Source organism: Nicotiana tabacum, chromosome 6 (assembly GCF_000715075.1).
Source record: "Nicotiana tabacum cultivar K326 chromosome 6, ASM71507v2, whole genome shotgun sequence".
Taxonomy (NCBI): Eukaryota; Viridiplantae; Streptophyta; class Magnoliopsida; order Solanales; family Solanaceae; genus Nicotiana; species Nicotiana tabacum.
Window position 1 is genome coordinate 98,199,132 of NC_134085.1, and position 18,037 is coordinate 98,217,168.

The following is an 18,037-nucleotide window of genomic DNA, read 5'->3' on the forward strand; positions in this document are numbered from 1 at the left end:
GAACTGAAAAGTCTGCAAGAAAAATTAGCGTACCTTAGGAGATTCATCTCGAACCTAGCTAGGAGGTGTCAACCATTCAGTCACCTTATGAAGAAAGGTGTCCCTTTCAAATGGGACCAAGCATGCAGTAATGCCTTTGAGAGCATTAAATCCTACTTGATGAAGCCTCCAGTTTTAGCAGCCCCTATACCTGGAAAGCCGTTAATACCATACGTTTCAGCACAAGAAAGGTTTGTTGGAGTGTTGTTAGCCCAAGAAAATGGTGAAGGGAAAGAAAACTCCCTTTACTACTTGAGTAGGATGATGACACCAAATGAACTGAATTATTCGCCAATTGAAAAGTTATGTTTGGCGCTAGTCTTCTCAATCCAAAAGTTGAAGCACTAATTTCAAGCTCATATCGTTCGTTTGGTTTCTAGAGCAAATCTCATCAAGTTCGTGATGTCAAAACCTGTCCTTAGTGATCCACTAGCAAGGTGGTACCTCCAGTTTCAACAATTTGAAATCGTGTACATCCCTCAAAAGGCTATAAAAGGACAAGCATTAGCGGACTTCTTGGTAGATCACCCTATACCTGATGATTGGGAGCTAACCGACGAACTACCTGATGAGGACGCCATGGTCATCGAAGTTCAGCCTCTATGGAAGATGTACTTTGATGGTGCTGCACATCGCGGAGGAGCTGGTGCTAGTGTAGTATTTGTCACTTCTTAAGGTGAAGTTCTGTCATACTCTTTTACGTTGATGTAACTCTGCTCTAACAACGTTGTTGAGTATCAAGCACTAAAATGGTTGTTGAAATGAAGCGGTTGCAATTGCAAGTCTTTGGTGACTCTCAGTTAGTGGTCAATCAGGTTTTAGGTAAACGAGGTCAAGAAGCCTGAACTACGCCCATATCATGATTACGCTAAAAGGTTATGAGGTGGCTCAGTGGTGTGTCTATTCAGTATGTGCTAAGGAAAGAAAATAAGAAGGTGGATGCTTTATCTTCCCTGGCTTCATCTTTAACCCTGCCCGATCAAGCGCAAGTTACTATCTGCCAAAAATGGGTAGTACCGCTTCCAAATGAGGCTGAAGGAAAAGAAAATGAACTCAAGCATCTTGTCACTGTTTCTGAAGTTGAGAAAGAGGAATGGAGACAACCCATTATCGACTACTTGTGCTATGGGATACTTCCAGAAAATCCGCGGAGAAGAGCTGAAATCCGTCGACGTGAACCTTGCTTCTTTTACTATAAAGATACCATATACAGAAGATCATTCGAGGGAGTACTCTTGCGATGCTTAGGGGAAGATGAAGCACTCCAAGCTTTGCAAGAAGCACATTCTGGGATATGTGGGTCACACCAGTCTGGACCAAAGCTCCACTTCCATATAAAAAGGATTGGATACTATTGGCCAATGATGGTAAAAGATTGCTTGGACTGTGCTCGAAGATGCAAGGCTTGTCAACTCCATGAAAATTTTAATCATCAACCTCCTGAAGTGTTGCACCCGGATGTTGCATCCTGGCCGTTTGATTCTTGGGGATTGGATGTTGTTGGACCACTGCCAAAAGTCCTCTGGTGAGCACCTATACATCTTGGCTACAATTGGCTACTTCTCAAATGGGCTGAAGCTGTTGCTCTTAAGGAGGTAAAGAAGGAAAATGTTGCAAGTTTCATCCGAGTAAACATCATCTATCGCTTTGGCATTCCTCGTTACATAATAACGGATAATGGAAATCCATTCGATAATAGGTTGATGAACAAGATTTGTGATCTCTTTGGCTTCAAGCAACGTAATTCTTCGATGTACAATGCTGCCGCCAATGGTCTAGCTGAGGCATTCAACAAAACTCTATGCAACTTGTTAAAGAAAGTCATCTCTAAATCCAAACGAGATTGGAATGACCGTATAGAAGAAGATCTATGGGCATATAGGATGACTCACCGCACGCTAACACATGCGACTCCTTATTCACTCGTTTATGGAGTCAAAGTCGTCTTGCCACTTGAGCGCCAAATACCTTCGTTACGACTGGCTATTCAAGAAGGGATCACTAATGAAGAAAATGCTCGACTTCAATTAGCAGAGTTGGAGGCTCTTGATGAGAAGAGGTTGGAAGCTAAACAGAGTCTTGAATGTTATCAAGCTCGATTGTCTCGCGCCTTCGATAAAAGAGTTCTCCTGAGATCCTTTCAAGTAGGAGATCAAGTCCTTGCCGTGCGAAGACCCATAATTACTTCCCATAAACCTGTAGGGAAGTTCACTTCAAAATGGGATGGGTCATATGTCGTACAAGAAGCTTACTCAAGTGGGGCTTACAAGTTGGTTGATGCAGATGGCATGAGAATCGGCCATATCAATGGCAAGTTTTTAAAGAAGTATTATCCTTGAAGTTGCTACGCTCCTTGACGCATGAGCCTAAACTGCATGTTGCTACACTCCTGACCTGCATGAGTCTAATTTGTACGGGCTAACCAAAAAAATAAGAGTCTGCTAGGTTGAAAACTTCGAAAGAGGCGACCTAGGCAAAAGTTAGGACATAAAAAAAATCACTCAGTATGAACTACGGTATGACTTGATCCTCTTCACCGAGGTACGTAGGAAGCTTAGAGTTCCATTCTAAGTTCAGTCACATAAGTTCAAAAGATACATATTGCCCCAATTGTTGTTCGAATGAAGTATGAAGGAATGTAAGATCAAGCTGAAATGCCATCCTCCTATTGAACTTTGATCTCATTTGATTTAAAGGGGGTAACCCTCCATGATTCGTCAAACCTTCAAGTTTTTTAGTCTCCAAGTTCGCCCTCTGCCTTAAAAAAATGGGAAGAGAAGAGAGGCGTCAAAGGGAAACACAAGGATAAGGAAAAGATTGCTTGGTACAATGTTTCAAATTTAATGTGACTTGAACCCAAGATATTTGTGAGAATATAGCTCTTAAATTTCAATTGATGGCAAATAAGACATCTTCCAATCTCGAGGCTCCCATACCAAGATACTAAAGTTTTGGTGAAGTCGCGCAAATTGAAATCGTCAGCGTGCCAAATATAAAATTAATTTTAAAATATTATCTGGAACGATTCTGAAGTTGTTTGATTGCGAATTTTGGATATCTTCTAGTTCTTGAAGTCTAGTTTCAAAAAATCAAACGGTTTGTAATTTCAACGTTCCCACACCAAGATATGAATTTTTTGGTGAGACTGCACAAATCTAGAATTGATAGCGTGGTGCAATATAAAGTTGAATTCAAAATATTATCTAGGATGATTCTTAAGTTTTTTGATTGAAAATTTTAGATATGTTGTATATCTTGAAGTATAGTTTTCAAGAAATCAAACGGTTTGTAATTTCGTCGTTCCTACACCAAGATATGAATTTTTTGGTGAGACTGCGCAAATCTGGAATTGATAGTGTGGTGCAATATAAAGTTGATTTCAAAATATTATCTGGGACGATTCTGAAGTTGTTTGATTGTGAATTTGGGATATGTTCTAGATCTTGAAGTCTAATTTTCAAGAAATCAAACGGTTCGTAATTTCGACGTGCCTACACCAAGATATGAACTTTTTGGTGAGACCGTGCAAATCTGGAATTGACAACATGGTGCAATATAAAGTTGGTTTCAAAATATTGTTTCAAAGAAAGACAACTTTTGTTACGTAAACGTCAACGCATCATGCTAAGCAAGCAACTACTGATTAAAAAAAGAAGGGGAAACATCAATAAAAACGTGCAATGTAAAGTAAAACAGGTGGAGTTTTCAGTTTCAAGGATAGTCGCTAGTTAACTAAATGCAAGGGAAAAAAAGAGGCAAATAAAATACTCTATATAGGCTAATCTAAACACAACTTGCAATTGACTAAGTCCTTAAGGGTGGCCTCTAAGTGTTGTTTCTTCATCTCCACATCGGCCAAGTCATCAGCAGTTGCCAAGGAAACATCAGAACATCTACGATACTCCTCTTCAGTAGATGAGACTTTAGATTCAATCTCTTCAACCTCTTTCTTGGCAATAACTCGAAGAGCTCTTAACTGTTTCACCTTCTCCTTGGCCTCATTGAAAGACTGACTGATGGCAGACAATTTCTTGACCTTCTCCCCTTTCTTTCAAGACAAGATCAAGATGTTCCTTGGCGTTTAAAAATGATTCGGATTTTTCAACATCTACAACCTTGCCAGAAAGAGCTGATCGTGCCTGCTCATATGAAGTGGAAAGTTCGAACAAAGACGTCAATAGGTCTTTTAGAGGGGAAATATCCACACCATATCCGTCCATCTCCTTGAGAATCACTTGGATTGCGAATTGAAGAGAAGAAGCATTGTATGTGGTAGCATCCTCGAGTTTGGCCTAAATTTTAGCCCAGGCATTCAAAATGTAATCCTTGCGAAGAATCAAGACAATCTTTCTTCCATCAAAGATAGACATTACTGGTGCTGATTGTTGATGAAAATTAGGCCCCGATTTTGCTCCAAGACTAGGAATGGAAGTCGCCTCTAGGTCTGGTTTAGGTATTGGAAGTGATTTCCTCGAATTTGGCTCCGCCATGGATTCACTACTACCTTACGGCTTGCTCTAGTGTGACGCTATTGAAATAGAACACCATTTGGCTGCATGAAAAAGAATATATGGTTAGTAAAATTACTTGGATATTATAAGATAATATGAAAGTTTTAATCGTTACCTATTTGGTAGTCGTCAAAGTCCTTGAAGCACTGCTGATACTGTCAGTAATCTCGACTACACCCAAATTAGCATCTCCCTGTTTGTTTGAATATGGCTTCACCCGCTTAAAGTTTTGATCTCCATGAATACTATCACTCTCGTTTTGGGACGGACGTTTGTTGGAGATAGGGACAACGGTGCCCAATAGAGAGGAACCCCAATGGACTTGGTGAGCCTGAGAAGGTCCCTTCTTTTTACAAACTTCTTTATATGGAGGTCCCTTGACGTCTCATGGTGCAACCACTTTGGATTTTAAAGTAGGAGGCTTGCCCTCCCTGTTATGCTCTTGAGGCGTGATCTCTGAAGGCGTAGCAGTAACTGGCCCAATGGTATTCACCAAAGATTGCAAGTGGTTTTCAAGGAAGTTTCCATGCACTCTTTCCTACCAAGACTTATAATCGGACGAGACATACTTCTTCATCTTGGGCATAATAGGGGGAAATGTGGCCTTTGACCTACTTTTAGACAAAACACAAATTCGTAAAAGTTCCAATCCTTTGTTTAAAGAGCACTCACGAAAATCTTGATCTAAGAAACCAGGTATGTCTTGATAAAAACCAAATTGACGACTAAAGCGATGAGGGCTATAAGGCTCCACGATGAAGGTCGACCCATTTCTCAAAGGAAGGTAATTCGAGCGAATACTCATAAAATAATTTGACTCGGACTCTTCCTCGTTGCCATTATCACGATAATAATACGGTTGAGAATTACTTGGCATTGTGGAAGTCCATATGGCACTTTCTCCTCCATGAATATGTTTTCTCGCGTCTTCATTCCCAAATTATCTCGATGTTCCCTCACCTGAATATATGGCCATCATAGGAGTATCTGGCCTGTTTGTTAGAGAAAAATGAGTCTTGATGTAACAGGCCAACCAACCATACACATAATGAATTGGGAAGTGAAATCTAGAAGGATCGAGTGGTGAGCCATTTGAGATTGTGTTTAATCCCCTGTAAATGCTAGCTAAGACTGGAACATCGAGGTTAATTCTTTGCCCACACGCAAGAAGGCCTGCAATTTTGAAAGTCTCAAGCCGAATAAAGTCGCCTTCTTTTGTAGGGAGTGCAAAGACACATAACCAGCATGATAAAAAGTCAGCCAGGTATACTTTGTCTTTCTTGTCACTTCCAACACCAAGTTTAACAAATATTGCATCTTCAACTTCCGACCAATTGACCATTTTACCTATGGATCCAATAGGGTTGTGTGTTGATCTGGGACGAGCTGACTTCTTTTCTTTTCTCGTTGGAGGTTGTTTATACTTCACAACTTTTTTGCTCCAAAACTCTATCCATCTTCTCACAGGGACATTATGATTTTTAGTGTTTCCCTCTCGGAGTTGGTGATATGCATCAAACAATTGCTGACAGGCTTGTGGAAGGAACATTTTATCCTTGTCGTAAGCACCTGTAAATTCTCGAGTATTTGGAATAACCTCTTCATAAGGAGACCCAATTAAAGGCAGACCCCCAATAGTGCACAAGTCCCAAAGGGATATGGATTACTCTCCAACTGAGGGAAGCAACGTATTTGTAAGAGGACACCAAGCCTCACAAAAGGCTTGCATGATACTTATAGAATGATCATAAGTAAATAATGAGGCATAGACAACATCGTAAATATTGGTGGCTCGCAATGCTCGATGGTTTCTACTAAGGATATCTTCGGTCCACTCCCAATAGCCGGGAATATAATGAAATTTGCCATCAAAAGTTAAGGAATCACTCCAGTATACTTCTCCTTTGAGGATTCGTCGTCCTAAGCATGGGAGGGAACTTGTCACATTCTTAACTTTGTGATTATGGGAACAAAGAGTCCATGTCTTGAATTTACATTTGGTGTTCTCAAAGGTCCAATCTACCAAACGAAAGAGATTTTGCAAGGATGGCCACGAAGCTGCATATAAGCCAGTTAGTGGTGTGGCAACTAGTAATCCGGTCTCCGTTTTACTATCCTTGTGCTCTGAAATTACAAGATACTTGGACGTGGAGGAAGAGGATGTTGAATCTCTGAAGTAAACCATGTTCAAGCTGCATAAAAAAAATTGTTAGCACCTAAGTTAAAAGGGAAGAATAGCAATCACAATCTTGAAAGGGAGCATGGATAAAAGAAGAAAAAAATTCGCTTCAGACATTAAAAAGAAAAAGGATGTCTGTATCGGACTATTTTTAAAGGTTTTCGTTGCGAACTTTTAAAGGTGTTCGCCTCGAACTTTTAAAGGCATTCGAATTTTTAAAGGTTTTTCGTTGCGAACTTTTAAAGGTGTTCGCCTCAAACTTTTAAAGGCATTCGGATTTTTAAGGTTTTCGTTCCAAACTTTTAAAAGGCGTATATTTCGAACTTTTAAAGGTGCTTGTGAAGGTGCTCGTGACGAACTTAAAGAGTCCCCATTGCCGACTTTTAAAGATTTCTGCCACGAATTTTTAAGAGTCTTCATTGCGTGCTTTTAAGTCTTCAGCGTGAATTTTTAGAGATCTTGACCACGAGCTTTTAAGGATCTTTACGCGAAATTTTATGGGTCTTCGCCCCAAATTTTAAGGATCTTTACGCGAACTTTTATGGGTCTTCGCCACAAATTTTTAAGGTTTTCATAGGTAAAGTAAAAAAAAAAAAGCACAAGAAAAGAAAAAAAAGAAAAAATTACCTTCGCATCAATGCCTTCAAATCGTCAAAAGTAGACTCAAAGCAATTTGCAAACGTTAAAATTGGTATTAAAATTGGTACTAATGCAATGAAGAGTATAAGGTATTTATAGATGTCAAAAGGCGACTATAGGGAAATAAATACCGATGTGGGATGGCCGTAATCGAACTCAAAAAGGATTCAGATTGCAAGAATTATTCTCCAATTTGGAAAAGGTCACTGTGAGGCGGTGATTTACCTATTCCATGCCAAGCAAAAGCTACCAAAGCTATTAGACTTCCAGTAGGATTCTACTATATTGATCCGAGGTGCGCATAACTCATGTAAAAAGTAGGCGCATATAACTCAAAGTGTGATTGGTTTAACTTGGCATGCAATATCAATTGGAAAGAAAGTGATCGATTAAAGGACACACATGTCCACTTCATTGGGCAAATGGAACTATTTTGTTGTATCCATAAATTAAAATGCTATTTTAAAAACAATATTTGATGAATTACATGGTCCAGTAGTGGTGCTTTGAGATAATTCAAGTGTATAAAAGTTGATGCTTCTTATCTAAGCTATCGCCCAAAGAAATATGTCTGAATTAATCCGTGCATCAAGACCAGAATTTCGACGAGCCTACACCTCAGCAAATTTTGAAGTAGGGGTATTTGTACGCATATAAATTTTATTGAAATTAAATTCATAAATTAATTTGAACTATATTTTAAATTCAAGATATATTAGTTCAAACAAATTTGTTAGGCTAATATAATTGGATTAGTTATATAAGTCCAATATATATGGATTAAATAAATAAGTTTTAAGCCATTGGGCTAGCCCATTTAATTGGGCTAAAGTGATGAGCCCACTTCATTAAGCCCAAGATATCATCTTTCTAGAGGCCCAGTTTGGTGCCACGTGTCAAATGACGTGGCGCGTCAAGTCAAGCGGAAGAGCCAATAGTACCATGCCACGTGTCAAAATAACAAGGCATGCCAAGTCACACGAAAAGGCTAATGAAATCGCGCCACATGTGCAAGTGACATGTTCTGGCCAATCAAATGTGGTCATGTCACACTTCAATTTGGTTGGTTAGAAAGAGTTTGTTCTTATCACAACTCCTCCCTTACACAACTATAAATAGTGGTTTTCATAAGGGGCATTTGCATCTATACCCGTTTTTTGTGTCACGTTTTAACTTGTGCGCGCTTTGCAAAAAAAATTGCAAGCATACCCGCTTTTTCGCATAACTTCAGCATACGGGGCTGAAGTAGCAAAGGCAATCACGCAAAACTTCAGCATTCTAGTAGCCGGGCCTGAAGTTCAGCTCTAGAGCTGAAGTTTTTGTTTTTGTAACTGGCGAACTTCAGCTCTAGAGCTGAAGTTTTTGTTTTGTAACTGGCGAACTTCTGCTCTAGAGCTGAAGCACCACAATTAGCAGTGATTTTTTAAGAAAAATAGTATACATCTTCTCAGCTCAAACACGAATAAACATACAAAAACTCCAAAATTTTACAGCTCATCCTACTAGTAACTTAAACTTTTTTCTAAGACTAATTTGCTGTAAATTTGGAGCAAAAGTACCAACTGTCGAACTGTTCAATTAAAAAAAATTACCTTATAACTAAAGTATCGTTGCTTCTGGAGATAAATACCAGTTTGTTTTAGGGGTGTGCATTCGAATCGGTTTATCGATAAATCGAATCTATTATTTGTTATCGGTTTATCGATTTCGATTTATCGATTTATCGATTTCGATTTCAAAATTTTCCTTATCGATTTCGATTTTGTCCTCTTCGATTATCGGTTTATCGATAAACCGATAAGCTACAGTAAATTTTTTTTAATTTTTTTTTAATTTTTTTTACTCTTATTCTATAATACCCTTTCCTTTACCCTAAGTCCCTAATCTTATTATTTCCTCTACCACATTTAAGGAATGATCATATTTAAAGCTCAAGGGAATGAAGTTCAAATTAATGGAAAACAGAATTAGCCGTGATGATGTATTTTGATTTTTTGTTTGTTTATACCGTTGGAGTGTTGGTGGCATACATTTGATCCCTTACTTTAGTTTCGTTGCATGTGCTTGTTGACACAATTTTTATGTTATAAACGGTGCTCTTCTTATTTTAGCTTCCTTTTGTCCATATTAGTTAGGTGTGTTTGTAGCGATATACTTTCCGTGGAATCCCGTAAATTTTCTTATTGGTGTAATCGATAACCGAATCGATAAGCCCCAAAAATCGATAAATCGAAATCGAAAAAATCGAAACCTTATTGAAACGATAACGATAAGCATATGTACAAATCGATAATCGATAAGTAATTATCGATAAGGGTCAAAATCGAATCGATAAATCGAATGCACACCCCTAAGTTTGTTTTGTAACTTGAAGAAGAAAACGAAGGAGGAGAAAGGGGGCTGAAGTTATATAAAAAGTTGATACAAGTTAAAAGTTTTTTAAAAAAGGGTATAGGTTAAATGGGGGCCACCAAATAGGGCGCCCCGTGCAATTTTTACTCTTCGTAACTCAGAAAAGACACCAGAAGTTATAACAAGAAGCAAGAGAGGGCTCGTAGATCAAACGCTGCAGATTTCTCTAAAAGCTACAAGCATTCAAGTGTTCTAAGTATTAAAAGATCAAGACGAAGATTCAAGAACAAGCTGCAAACCCTTGGATTAAAAATACGTCAAGATCAAGATCAGGCCTCAAGCACTTGGATTAAAATAAAATAAAATTCAAAATCAAGCTCAAAAGCTCTTTTATTTATTGTGGAAAAATAGAATCAGAGGATTCATAGAGATTGTAACACTCAAATATTCGAAATAAAATACTACGATTGTTGCAATATTTTTCGGTCTTGATTTTATTTTCTCGACGCAAATTTATTGTCTACAGTACTTTTAAGCAGTAATTAGTGTTTGGTCAAGTTTTAAAAATTGCTTCTCAAAAGTGCTTTTGGAGAGAAACTATTTTTTTCAGATTCTCCAAAACTGATTTTGATTCTCTTCAAAAGCACTTTTTTCTTCCAAAAGCTTGGCCAAACACCTCAATTTTTTTAAAAAGTATTTTTAACCCAAAAAAAACTTGGTTAAACAAGCTGTAACTATCATCTTGTTTTCCTTTTATTTTTTATTCGGATAAATTGAATTTGTGCCGCGTAAAATTTATTAAAGAAGGAAGTGTCATTTTCATTTAAAAAGACTAGAACCCTCCCACCACTATCTTTGATGTTGTATTAGTCATATCTCTGCTATTATTATACTATTCCATCAATTTATGTTCTGTAAAGTCGACATGAAAGGAGAAAGATTGCAATCTCAAATTTTCACACGCAAAATTTAGCACGCGTATTTACACCAAACTTGAATCAGCATTTACATCTTCCCAGCATACAACTGCTTTCCTAAAGATCAGTCAAAACCACAAATTGGATCTCAAGATTGCTCTGTAAAACCCCCCAAAATCCTTCCCAAAAAAATTGAATACTCCATTTTCCTCTCTCATGGCGATTCTCATCTTCTTCTGTATCATCAGTTTTATAGCTCCATTTGCTTCTTCCCTTGAACACCATTCCCACTTAACCAAAAATGGTCTTCGCCAGAATAACACTTCTTCACAGCAATACTTAGAAATCAGTTGTCCATTGCCATTCGGTAATCTCACTCCTTCATGCACTTTTCATATCCTCACCCACAACTTCAGCAATACGATAGGTCTTCCACCGGTCTCTGTATTATACTCTCCTCCGGCCAATTGCTCTTGGACCCACGTGGCTCTTCAGTTCAGTGCTTCTTCCAAAGGTTTCCAATACGACCGTATCGCCGCCGTTTGGCTTGACGGCGCCGAGCTCCTCCGTACTAGCACCCCCGAGCCTACTGATAACGGCGTCTTCTGGTCCGTTACAAAAGACGTTACCAGGTACTCCTCCATCCTGGTCAACGCGAATAAATCTCTTTCTGTCATGTTAGAAAATCTGGTCAACGACATTTATACAGGCGTTTATCATGTTAATGTTAGTTTCCTGTACTATGATGTTAAGCCCGTGGATAATCCAATAGAAATGGGAGCGAACAATTTGAAAAGTTCCTATGAAAAACCGGCAGATTTGATAATACCAATAAAATCGGGAAATGGGAGTGAAGGATTTTGGTTCCGAATTCTAAACGAATCGGAGTTGCATGGACAGAAAGTTATTATTCCGAATAATACATATAAAGCTGTGATTGAAATTTACGTATCGTCTCACGGGTATGATGAATTTTGGTACTCAAATCCTCCTGATTCGTACATACAAAATAATAGTTTGACTACCCGAAGAGGCCACGGATCGTACAGGGAAGTTTTGTTGAATATAGATGAGAATTTGGCAGGATCTGTGGTTCCATTCCCAGTCATTTTCACAGGTGGAATTAATCCTCTGTATTGGGAACCACTTGTTTCAATTGGGGCATTTGATCTTCCTTCTTATGACATTGACTTAACATCATTTTTGGGGCTTTTACTTGATGGTCAAGATCACTTTTTTGGGCTAGGGGTTGCGGATAGTATCCCATTCTGGCTTGTGGACGCGAACTTGCACCTTTGGTTGGATTGCAATGAAGTGCTGGCTAAAGCTTTTGATTTGGGCACTCCTAAGTTCAAGATTGAGCGGTCTTCAAGTTTCATAGGGTTGGATGGGTCATTTGAGGTTGAGTTGAAGAGGAAGAGCGAGATTTCTTCTTGGGTGAATTCATCAGCAGGCAATTTGACTACTATAGTTTCGCGAGAATTGAAGTTCAAGAACAAGATAAACTTTTATCTGAACGGAACTGAGAAGCACATTAAGCAAAAAGTGGAAGAAGAGATTGAAGTTAGAGTACTGTCTATTAGTGGAAGCACGATCTCTAAGACCAAAGTAAAGAGGAAATATCCGCTTACCATAACCAGTAAGACTTTGCCATCAACGGAAAATGGTACAAGCTTGATGCTTTCTGATTTGGACCACGAATGGAAGGAGAAGAAGAAGTTGGATGGAGGTTCTTCAAGCACTTTGACAAATCGGCAGCAATGCAATGGGTGGATGGTTGTTCAAGATCACAATGTTTTATATGGTGGAGCAACCACTCAACAGAGTTATTCTTATGAGGGTGAAGCTGGTTGCTATTCTCGAAGCCTTACAGCTGCCAATGGCAAGCTTATGAATGACACTGCAAACAGTCTTTGTGCAGCTCCTTTGGTGTTTGATTCGTTTTCTGCTTTGTGACACCCTGTTTGAAGAATCCTCTCTTGCTCTACGAGCATCCCGTGTGTAGCACTAGAGTAGATTTTGGTTCCAACTTTCCTGTCTAATTAGTTTGCCTGTACGATTTATGTTTTTGTGTGAAAGGTGCAGGCTTCAATAAGGATGTGTGAAGCATTAGGAAATGAATTTTGTTTGATGGTTTGCTTGATATAGTGATTTTTCTTGCTTTCACGTGTGATATGAACCTTTGAGTCTGCTGAGTGTTTCTTGTCTTCTGGATATGCAGGAGGAGTAATTGAAGATAATCTCCTCTTGCAACTCTGTTCATATTTTGCTCCCAAAAGAAACAACAATAACAACAATGATAATAAAACAAATATTAAGTACTCCATGGAATTATCTTGATATCTAAGTGGAGGCTTTGCAAGCATGAGCATAACTGAGAAAAGGAAGCAGTGGATCCATAACATAGTTAAACCTGGCATTTATATCTTTTTAATCTTGTACATGGGCTAGGCTGCAGCCTGAAGTGCCATCAAGTGTTCATTTTACCCACTGTAGATAACTGTGCGAAAAAGCGAACATCTTTCCATCTTCAGAGACAAAATTACTTTCCTTTGGGAAGTATGTATTTGTATAAATTTGAATACTTCAGAGGAAATGAATGAATCAACATTTAGTAGTAAATTTGCTATAATTTCTTTTCTCCCTTTCTCTCTACAGATAAACTGGAGATATAACTGTAAAATATACAAAACCGCTTAGGAATTTCATATTTTTGCAGCGTCTTTGGGGCGCCAAAAATCTTTCTTACCAACAAGAAACTGCTCTTGATGCAGAGTTACTGACCAATGAAGTGAACGCAGAATTGAGCCAAGTTGTTTAATCATCTGCAAAGTGTCTTGAACTAAAATATATCCACCTGGTCTGAGCATTCTGTCCATCTCCACAGCTACATCCACTAGGTCACATCTGCAAAAAAAGACAAAAAACTAAAAGTTCATCCCAAAAGAAAAAGTTTGCTTACACCTGTTATGTAACCGACTGTTCTTGCTAAAGCAAATCATGCAAAAATTAGTTCAAAGTAGTAACCAGGAAGTAGTGACTGAACCTTTGACTTAAATTTCCAAAGAGGGAGCTGGAATGCAGAAGATCATAAGTCCGCGGATAGGTATTGAAGGACTCGCACCAGTCATGGTATGTGCCAATCAATCCCCTATCAAAAATAATGGGTAAAGTATCCGGTCCAATGATAGGAACAACGTTCATTACCCACAGGGGTCGATCAATCAGGGCTGTAGCAAATCTGTATTAACAATAGGAGTATCAGTAAGACAATGAGGAAGCAGCACAAGTTAATATGCTTCCAACAAAATAAATTTGTCTTACCCTCCATAGCCTGCATTCATGTCCATCACATTCCTCACATTTGACCAATTTATACCAAGGCTCCCTAAGTACACATCTGTAACCAGTGCCCAGTGTTTTGTATCCGCATTGAATATTTCTTCAGTGTCTGTTTCAAGGGATAGACTTAGAGGTTTGTTGTTGAGCCTTTGGGGCCAGGGTGCAGGCCACTCGTAGCTACTTGTGGCGAGTGGTAGAAGGCAGCTGTCCAGTGGCGTGTACCTGTATATTGGATGTGAAATACAAGATTAAGGAAATAATGTGATTAGAACAAGGATATAGATGACAATCTTCATCAGATTGTTTCAAGCGTACCATGAACTATTCAGCCTATGGTTCTGGTTGCACATAGGGGGATTATTTTCTTTACGATTCTCATAGCAGGAAGATGAATCTGGCTTTTGATATATAACTAGCCCGACTCTAGCTCTTTTAAAGTAGGTCTTCGTCACCATCTTCCAGCACATTGCTTCGGTCAGATTAACCATAACTGCAAAGAACAAGACAGAAAATCATGCTACCAAGCATAAAAAATACAGAGTAACTCAGTTCCAGATTAAATTCACCATTACAACTTCTGTATTTCTTTTCTTTAAGCTTTCCTCTTGCAGTCATTTTCTAGATAATTCACCGACAACAAACAGAAAGAACATAGAAAAAACTAAGTATCAATGAGCGAGAACCTTTCCAGACATTCTTATGTCCTTCATCTTTCTTATAAACTGGAGTTGCAGACCATATGAAGTACCCTCCTGGCCTAAGAATCCTGTTGAGCTCCATCAATGGTTTTCCTCCTGCAGTTCTCAATTAGTTACCATGTCGACAACGTAGATGGTAGAAGGACCTTAAATTTTGAGAATAGTCATTTACCATCTGCATGCCAGTGAACCCTGCATCTTGCACAATGAATCATATCATATGCATTATCTGGAAATGCAAGCTTTTTAGTTGCAATGACTGAGAGAGTAGCAGGGATTCCACGCTCGAGTGCAAACTGTATCTGAGCCTCATGTTCATCCTTTGGAGCAAATGACATGGTAATGACATTTTTATCCAGCAAATAACCGCCAAAGCTAGCAACACCACATCCAACATCTAAAACGACCCTTATATTCTTTCCCCATTCAATTGTTGGAAAAGTCTGAATAAAAAGCAAGAAGGAACTCAGATTAAAGAGACACCATGAGAACATTAGCAATAGGAAAGCTAAAATGAACACTAACTACTCGTTCTTCCACATCTTCCTGAATGATCAGAACTCAAATTAATCACACAAAGAATTCAATTTCATATTCCTGCCTTTTCAGCACAACATCCCTCATTAAAGACACAAAAATTCTAGGAAACAATGAAATAAATAGGTATTAGAGCGTGTATAAATCCATTAACAAAGCAAATTAGAGACTGCACCAGATAGCTAGTATCAGTGTAATTAGCATTTTAGTTTTTTATGGTTACCAACTGCATGAAGTGTATTCATTAATAATTAGTAGAAACTGTTAAAACTATACTCAATCTCATGAATCAGTAAGGAACAATGATGTAATAGAGATCGATTTGAAGAGCAAAGGAAACTATAATCTACCAAGGTACAGTCATTCACCTGCATGTACATATAACAAATATTATGATCAGGGGAAAGGAATTTGCTTTGCTTTGACACGTCTAGGAGTTCTTTTTTGAAACTGCAGGATATGAAGTGTCTCTTCCTCAAGGGTGAAGCCCTCCTAACTTAATATCACGAAATATCGCTTCTACTGATTAACTAGAATTTGAAAGACATCAATGTACAGATATTAACAATGAATATTACATTCATTAGATGATTGCTTTAGATGAAAATTAAAAGCAACACAATTGAACAGAAACAAACATATATTGTAGAAGATTGTTGCTTGGGGTGTTGAAGGACAAGAATGCAACAAATAAACAGAGTACCTTTTCAATGAATTCGATGTAGTGATTTACTCCATCCTTGAACTGTGTTCCACCTCCAGGAAAAACAAAATAATCACCAGATTGTTTTACCCAATTTTGCTCTTTCTTATATTCCACAAGCTTAGGATGAGGAACATTGCCATACCATATCTATCGCGCAAAAAAAGAGAGAAAGAAATGAGGAACAGAACATAAATAGTATGACGAGTAGAAAGTGATGCTCTAAGTAAACAAAATTAAGCTTTAGCAAATTTAGAAGTTGCTCCATTTACATAAACAGAAAAACAGTTATTTGGAACTATAATTAGTAACTTCCAAAAACCAACTCAAACCATATCTAGCTCCATGTAAGATTCAAATGTCAGTTGAGACAAAAATACTGGTAATTTCGTTTCATCTACCTAAAGAAATTTGATGGACAGAGTTAGCAATCGAGTTACATTAATTGTTAGTATTAAAGAATAAAGGTTAAGGCAAATAAAAAATCATATCTACAACGCTTTAAGTTCCAACCTACAGCGATCATAAAACCATTGGTTTACAAAATCCCATTAATTATCATTTAAGCAAAGCACCAAAGGGAAGAAAGAAAACAAAAATCTTACCACCAAAGAAGTGAAAATCTCACCATGTCCCTGCTCTTAGGCCACGAAACCGGCAACTTATAACCAACCGGCAAAGGAATCAAACACCTGGGACTAGGTACAGGGCAATGCCTTTCCCTATGCTCCATATGCCTTCTTGACCTTATTGCCTTTATTGCTTTCCAATTATCAAGGCACGGTATGTAATCAACCGCCACGGGACCCGGACACAGCTTCCAATCATAAGAGAACGTTTCCAATTCATTGTTGATTAATGTATCAGAATCAGTATTGATCGTATAATTATTATCCAGCGGGACGTTAGACTCAAGGTTGATCGTAATATTATTACCCAGCGGGATGTTTTCGTTTGAAATAGTGTTAGGATTCAAGTCCGGATTATCAGCAGGGATTGATGATTTGGATCGAGAGGTACGTTGAGCAAAGTCGATGGCAACGAATATGGGAGATTTCTGGGAGTTTGAAATAAGGAGGAAAGTGACGAAGATGAGTAAAAGGAAAAAAGAGAAGATGAATGGGTATTTGCGTTGCTTTAAGATATCTTGCATGGACGATGAAGATGATGATATAGCCATTTTTTTGGATTGAAAATTCTGTGTCTGTTCTTTTCTCTGGCCAGAGAGATGAGTAAAAAAACGATGACGTGAAAAAACGTAATGCTAATTCAGCATATGCGAGAGAGAGCGTCAAAAGTCCAAAGGCGGAAAAAACGAAAATGATGATTTTGAAATATGGTTAGAGATTACAAGGATCTGGGGTGTGAGGAGGCCACACAAAGGAGGCAAATCTGTTATCATTATTGTTTTTTAGGGGAAATGACTGTCATGACCACTTAAACTTGTACCCGTTTGCAAAGCCGATTCATTAACTTGCACTTTTTTCATTTGAACACTCCAATTTAACGGAATGGTACTAATAAACATCTTTGACCATTGACTATGCCTAAGTGGAAGGGCGCAGCTGACATGACTAAATTGTGTGCAAATCACGCTATAAAGACGCGTGGATAGTATTGTTTTTATTAATATATATATATATATATATATATATATATATATATATATATATATATATATATATATATATATATATATATATATATATATATATATATATATATGAGAATGGACCAACGAGTAATTAGTAGTTGATTCAGGAAGAGAAGAGACCTTTCCCTTTCCCCCTCCCTCCCACCTTTCACGTCTTCCCTACCAAACTCCCACCTCCCCTTTCCCCCTCCCCCTCTATTTTACCACATTAATGAAGTCAAGCATTTTAATTTTTTTCTTCACCATTTCTTTTTCTTGTATATGCTCCTTCTAATTTTAACGAAGTGAATAAAATTGTCAACAATCAAGCTCGAAATATATCACATCAAAGTGTAAATTTGGGTATCATTTTCGCCGGCCAAACACAAAAAAGGCAGAAGGGATAGCGGTTTTCGTTGCATTAATGGGGTCAAGTCATACCCATTGTTTCTGCTTTTACAAAAGGTTAGCAAATGCATTGAATAGG

At 38.1% G+C, this 18,037-nt stretch overlaps 2 protein-coding genes across 2 annotated transcripts; one reads left to right on the forward strand and one right to left on the reverse strand.

Annotated features, from left to right (window-relative positions):
• Nucleotides 1-10,565: 10,565 nt before the first annotated feature.
• LOC107786892 (peptide-N4-(N-acetyl-beta-glucosaminyl)asparagine amidase A-like) lies at nt 10,566-12,810 on the forward strand. Its single transcript, XM_016608411.2, has one exon. The coding sequence runs from the start codon at nt 10,854-10,856 to the stop codon at nt 12,591-12,593; it is 1,740 nt and encodes a 579-aa protein (XP_016463897.1). The 5' UTR covers nt 10,566-10,853; the 3' UTR covers nt 12,594-12,810.
• Nucleotides 12,811-13,183: 373 nt separating this feature from the next.
• Nucleotides 13,184-17,228, reverse strand: LOC107816921 (putative methyltransferase PMT23). The gene is made up of 8 exons (XM_075255005.1): nt 16,546-17,228; nt 15,918-16,067; nt 14,850-15,120; nt 14,663-14,773; nt 14,295-14,469; nt 13,962-14,201; nt 13,684-13,878; nt 13,184-13,544 (listed from the first exon to the last, which is right to left on the reverse strand). The coding sequence occupies exons 1-8, from the start codon at nt 17,095-17,097 to the stop codon at nt 13,343-13,345; spliced, it is 1,896 nt and encodes a 631-aa protein (XP_075111106.1). The 5' UTR covers nt 17,098-17,228; the 3' UTR covers nt 13,184-13,342.
• Between the last annotated feature and the right edge of the window lie 809 nt (nt 17,229-18,037).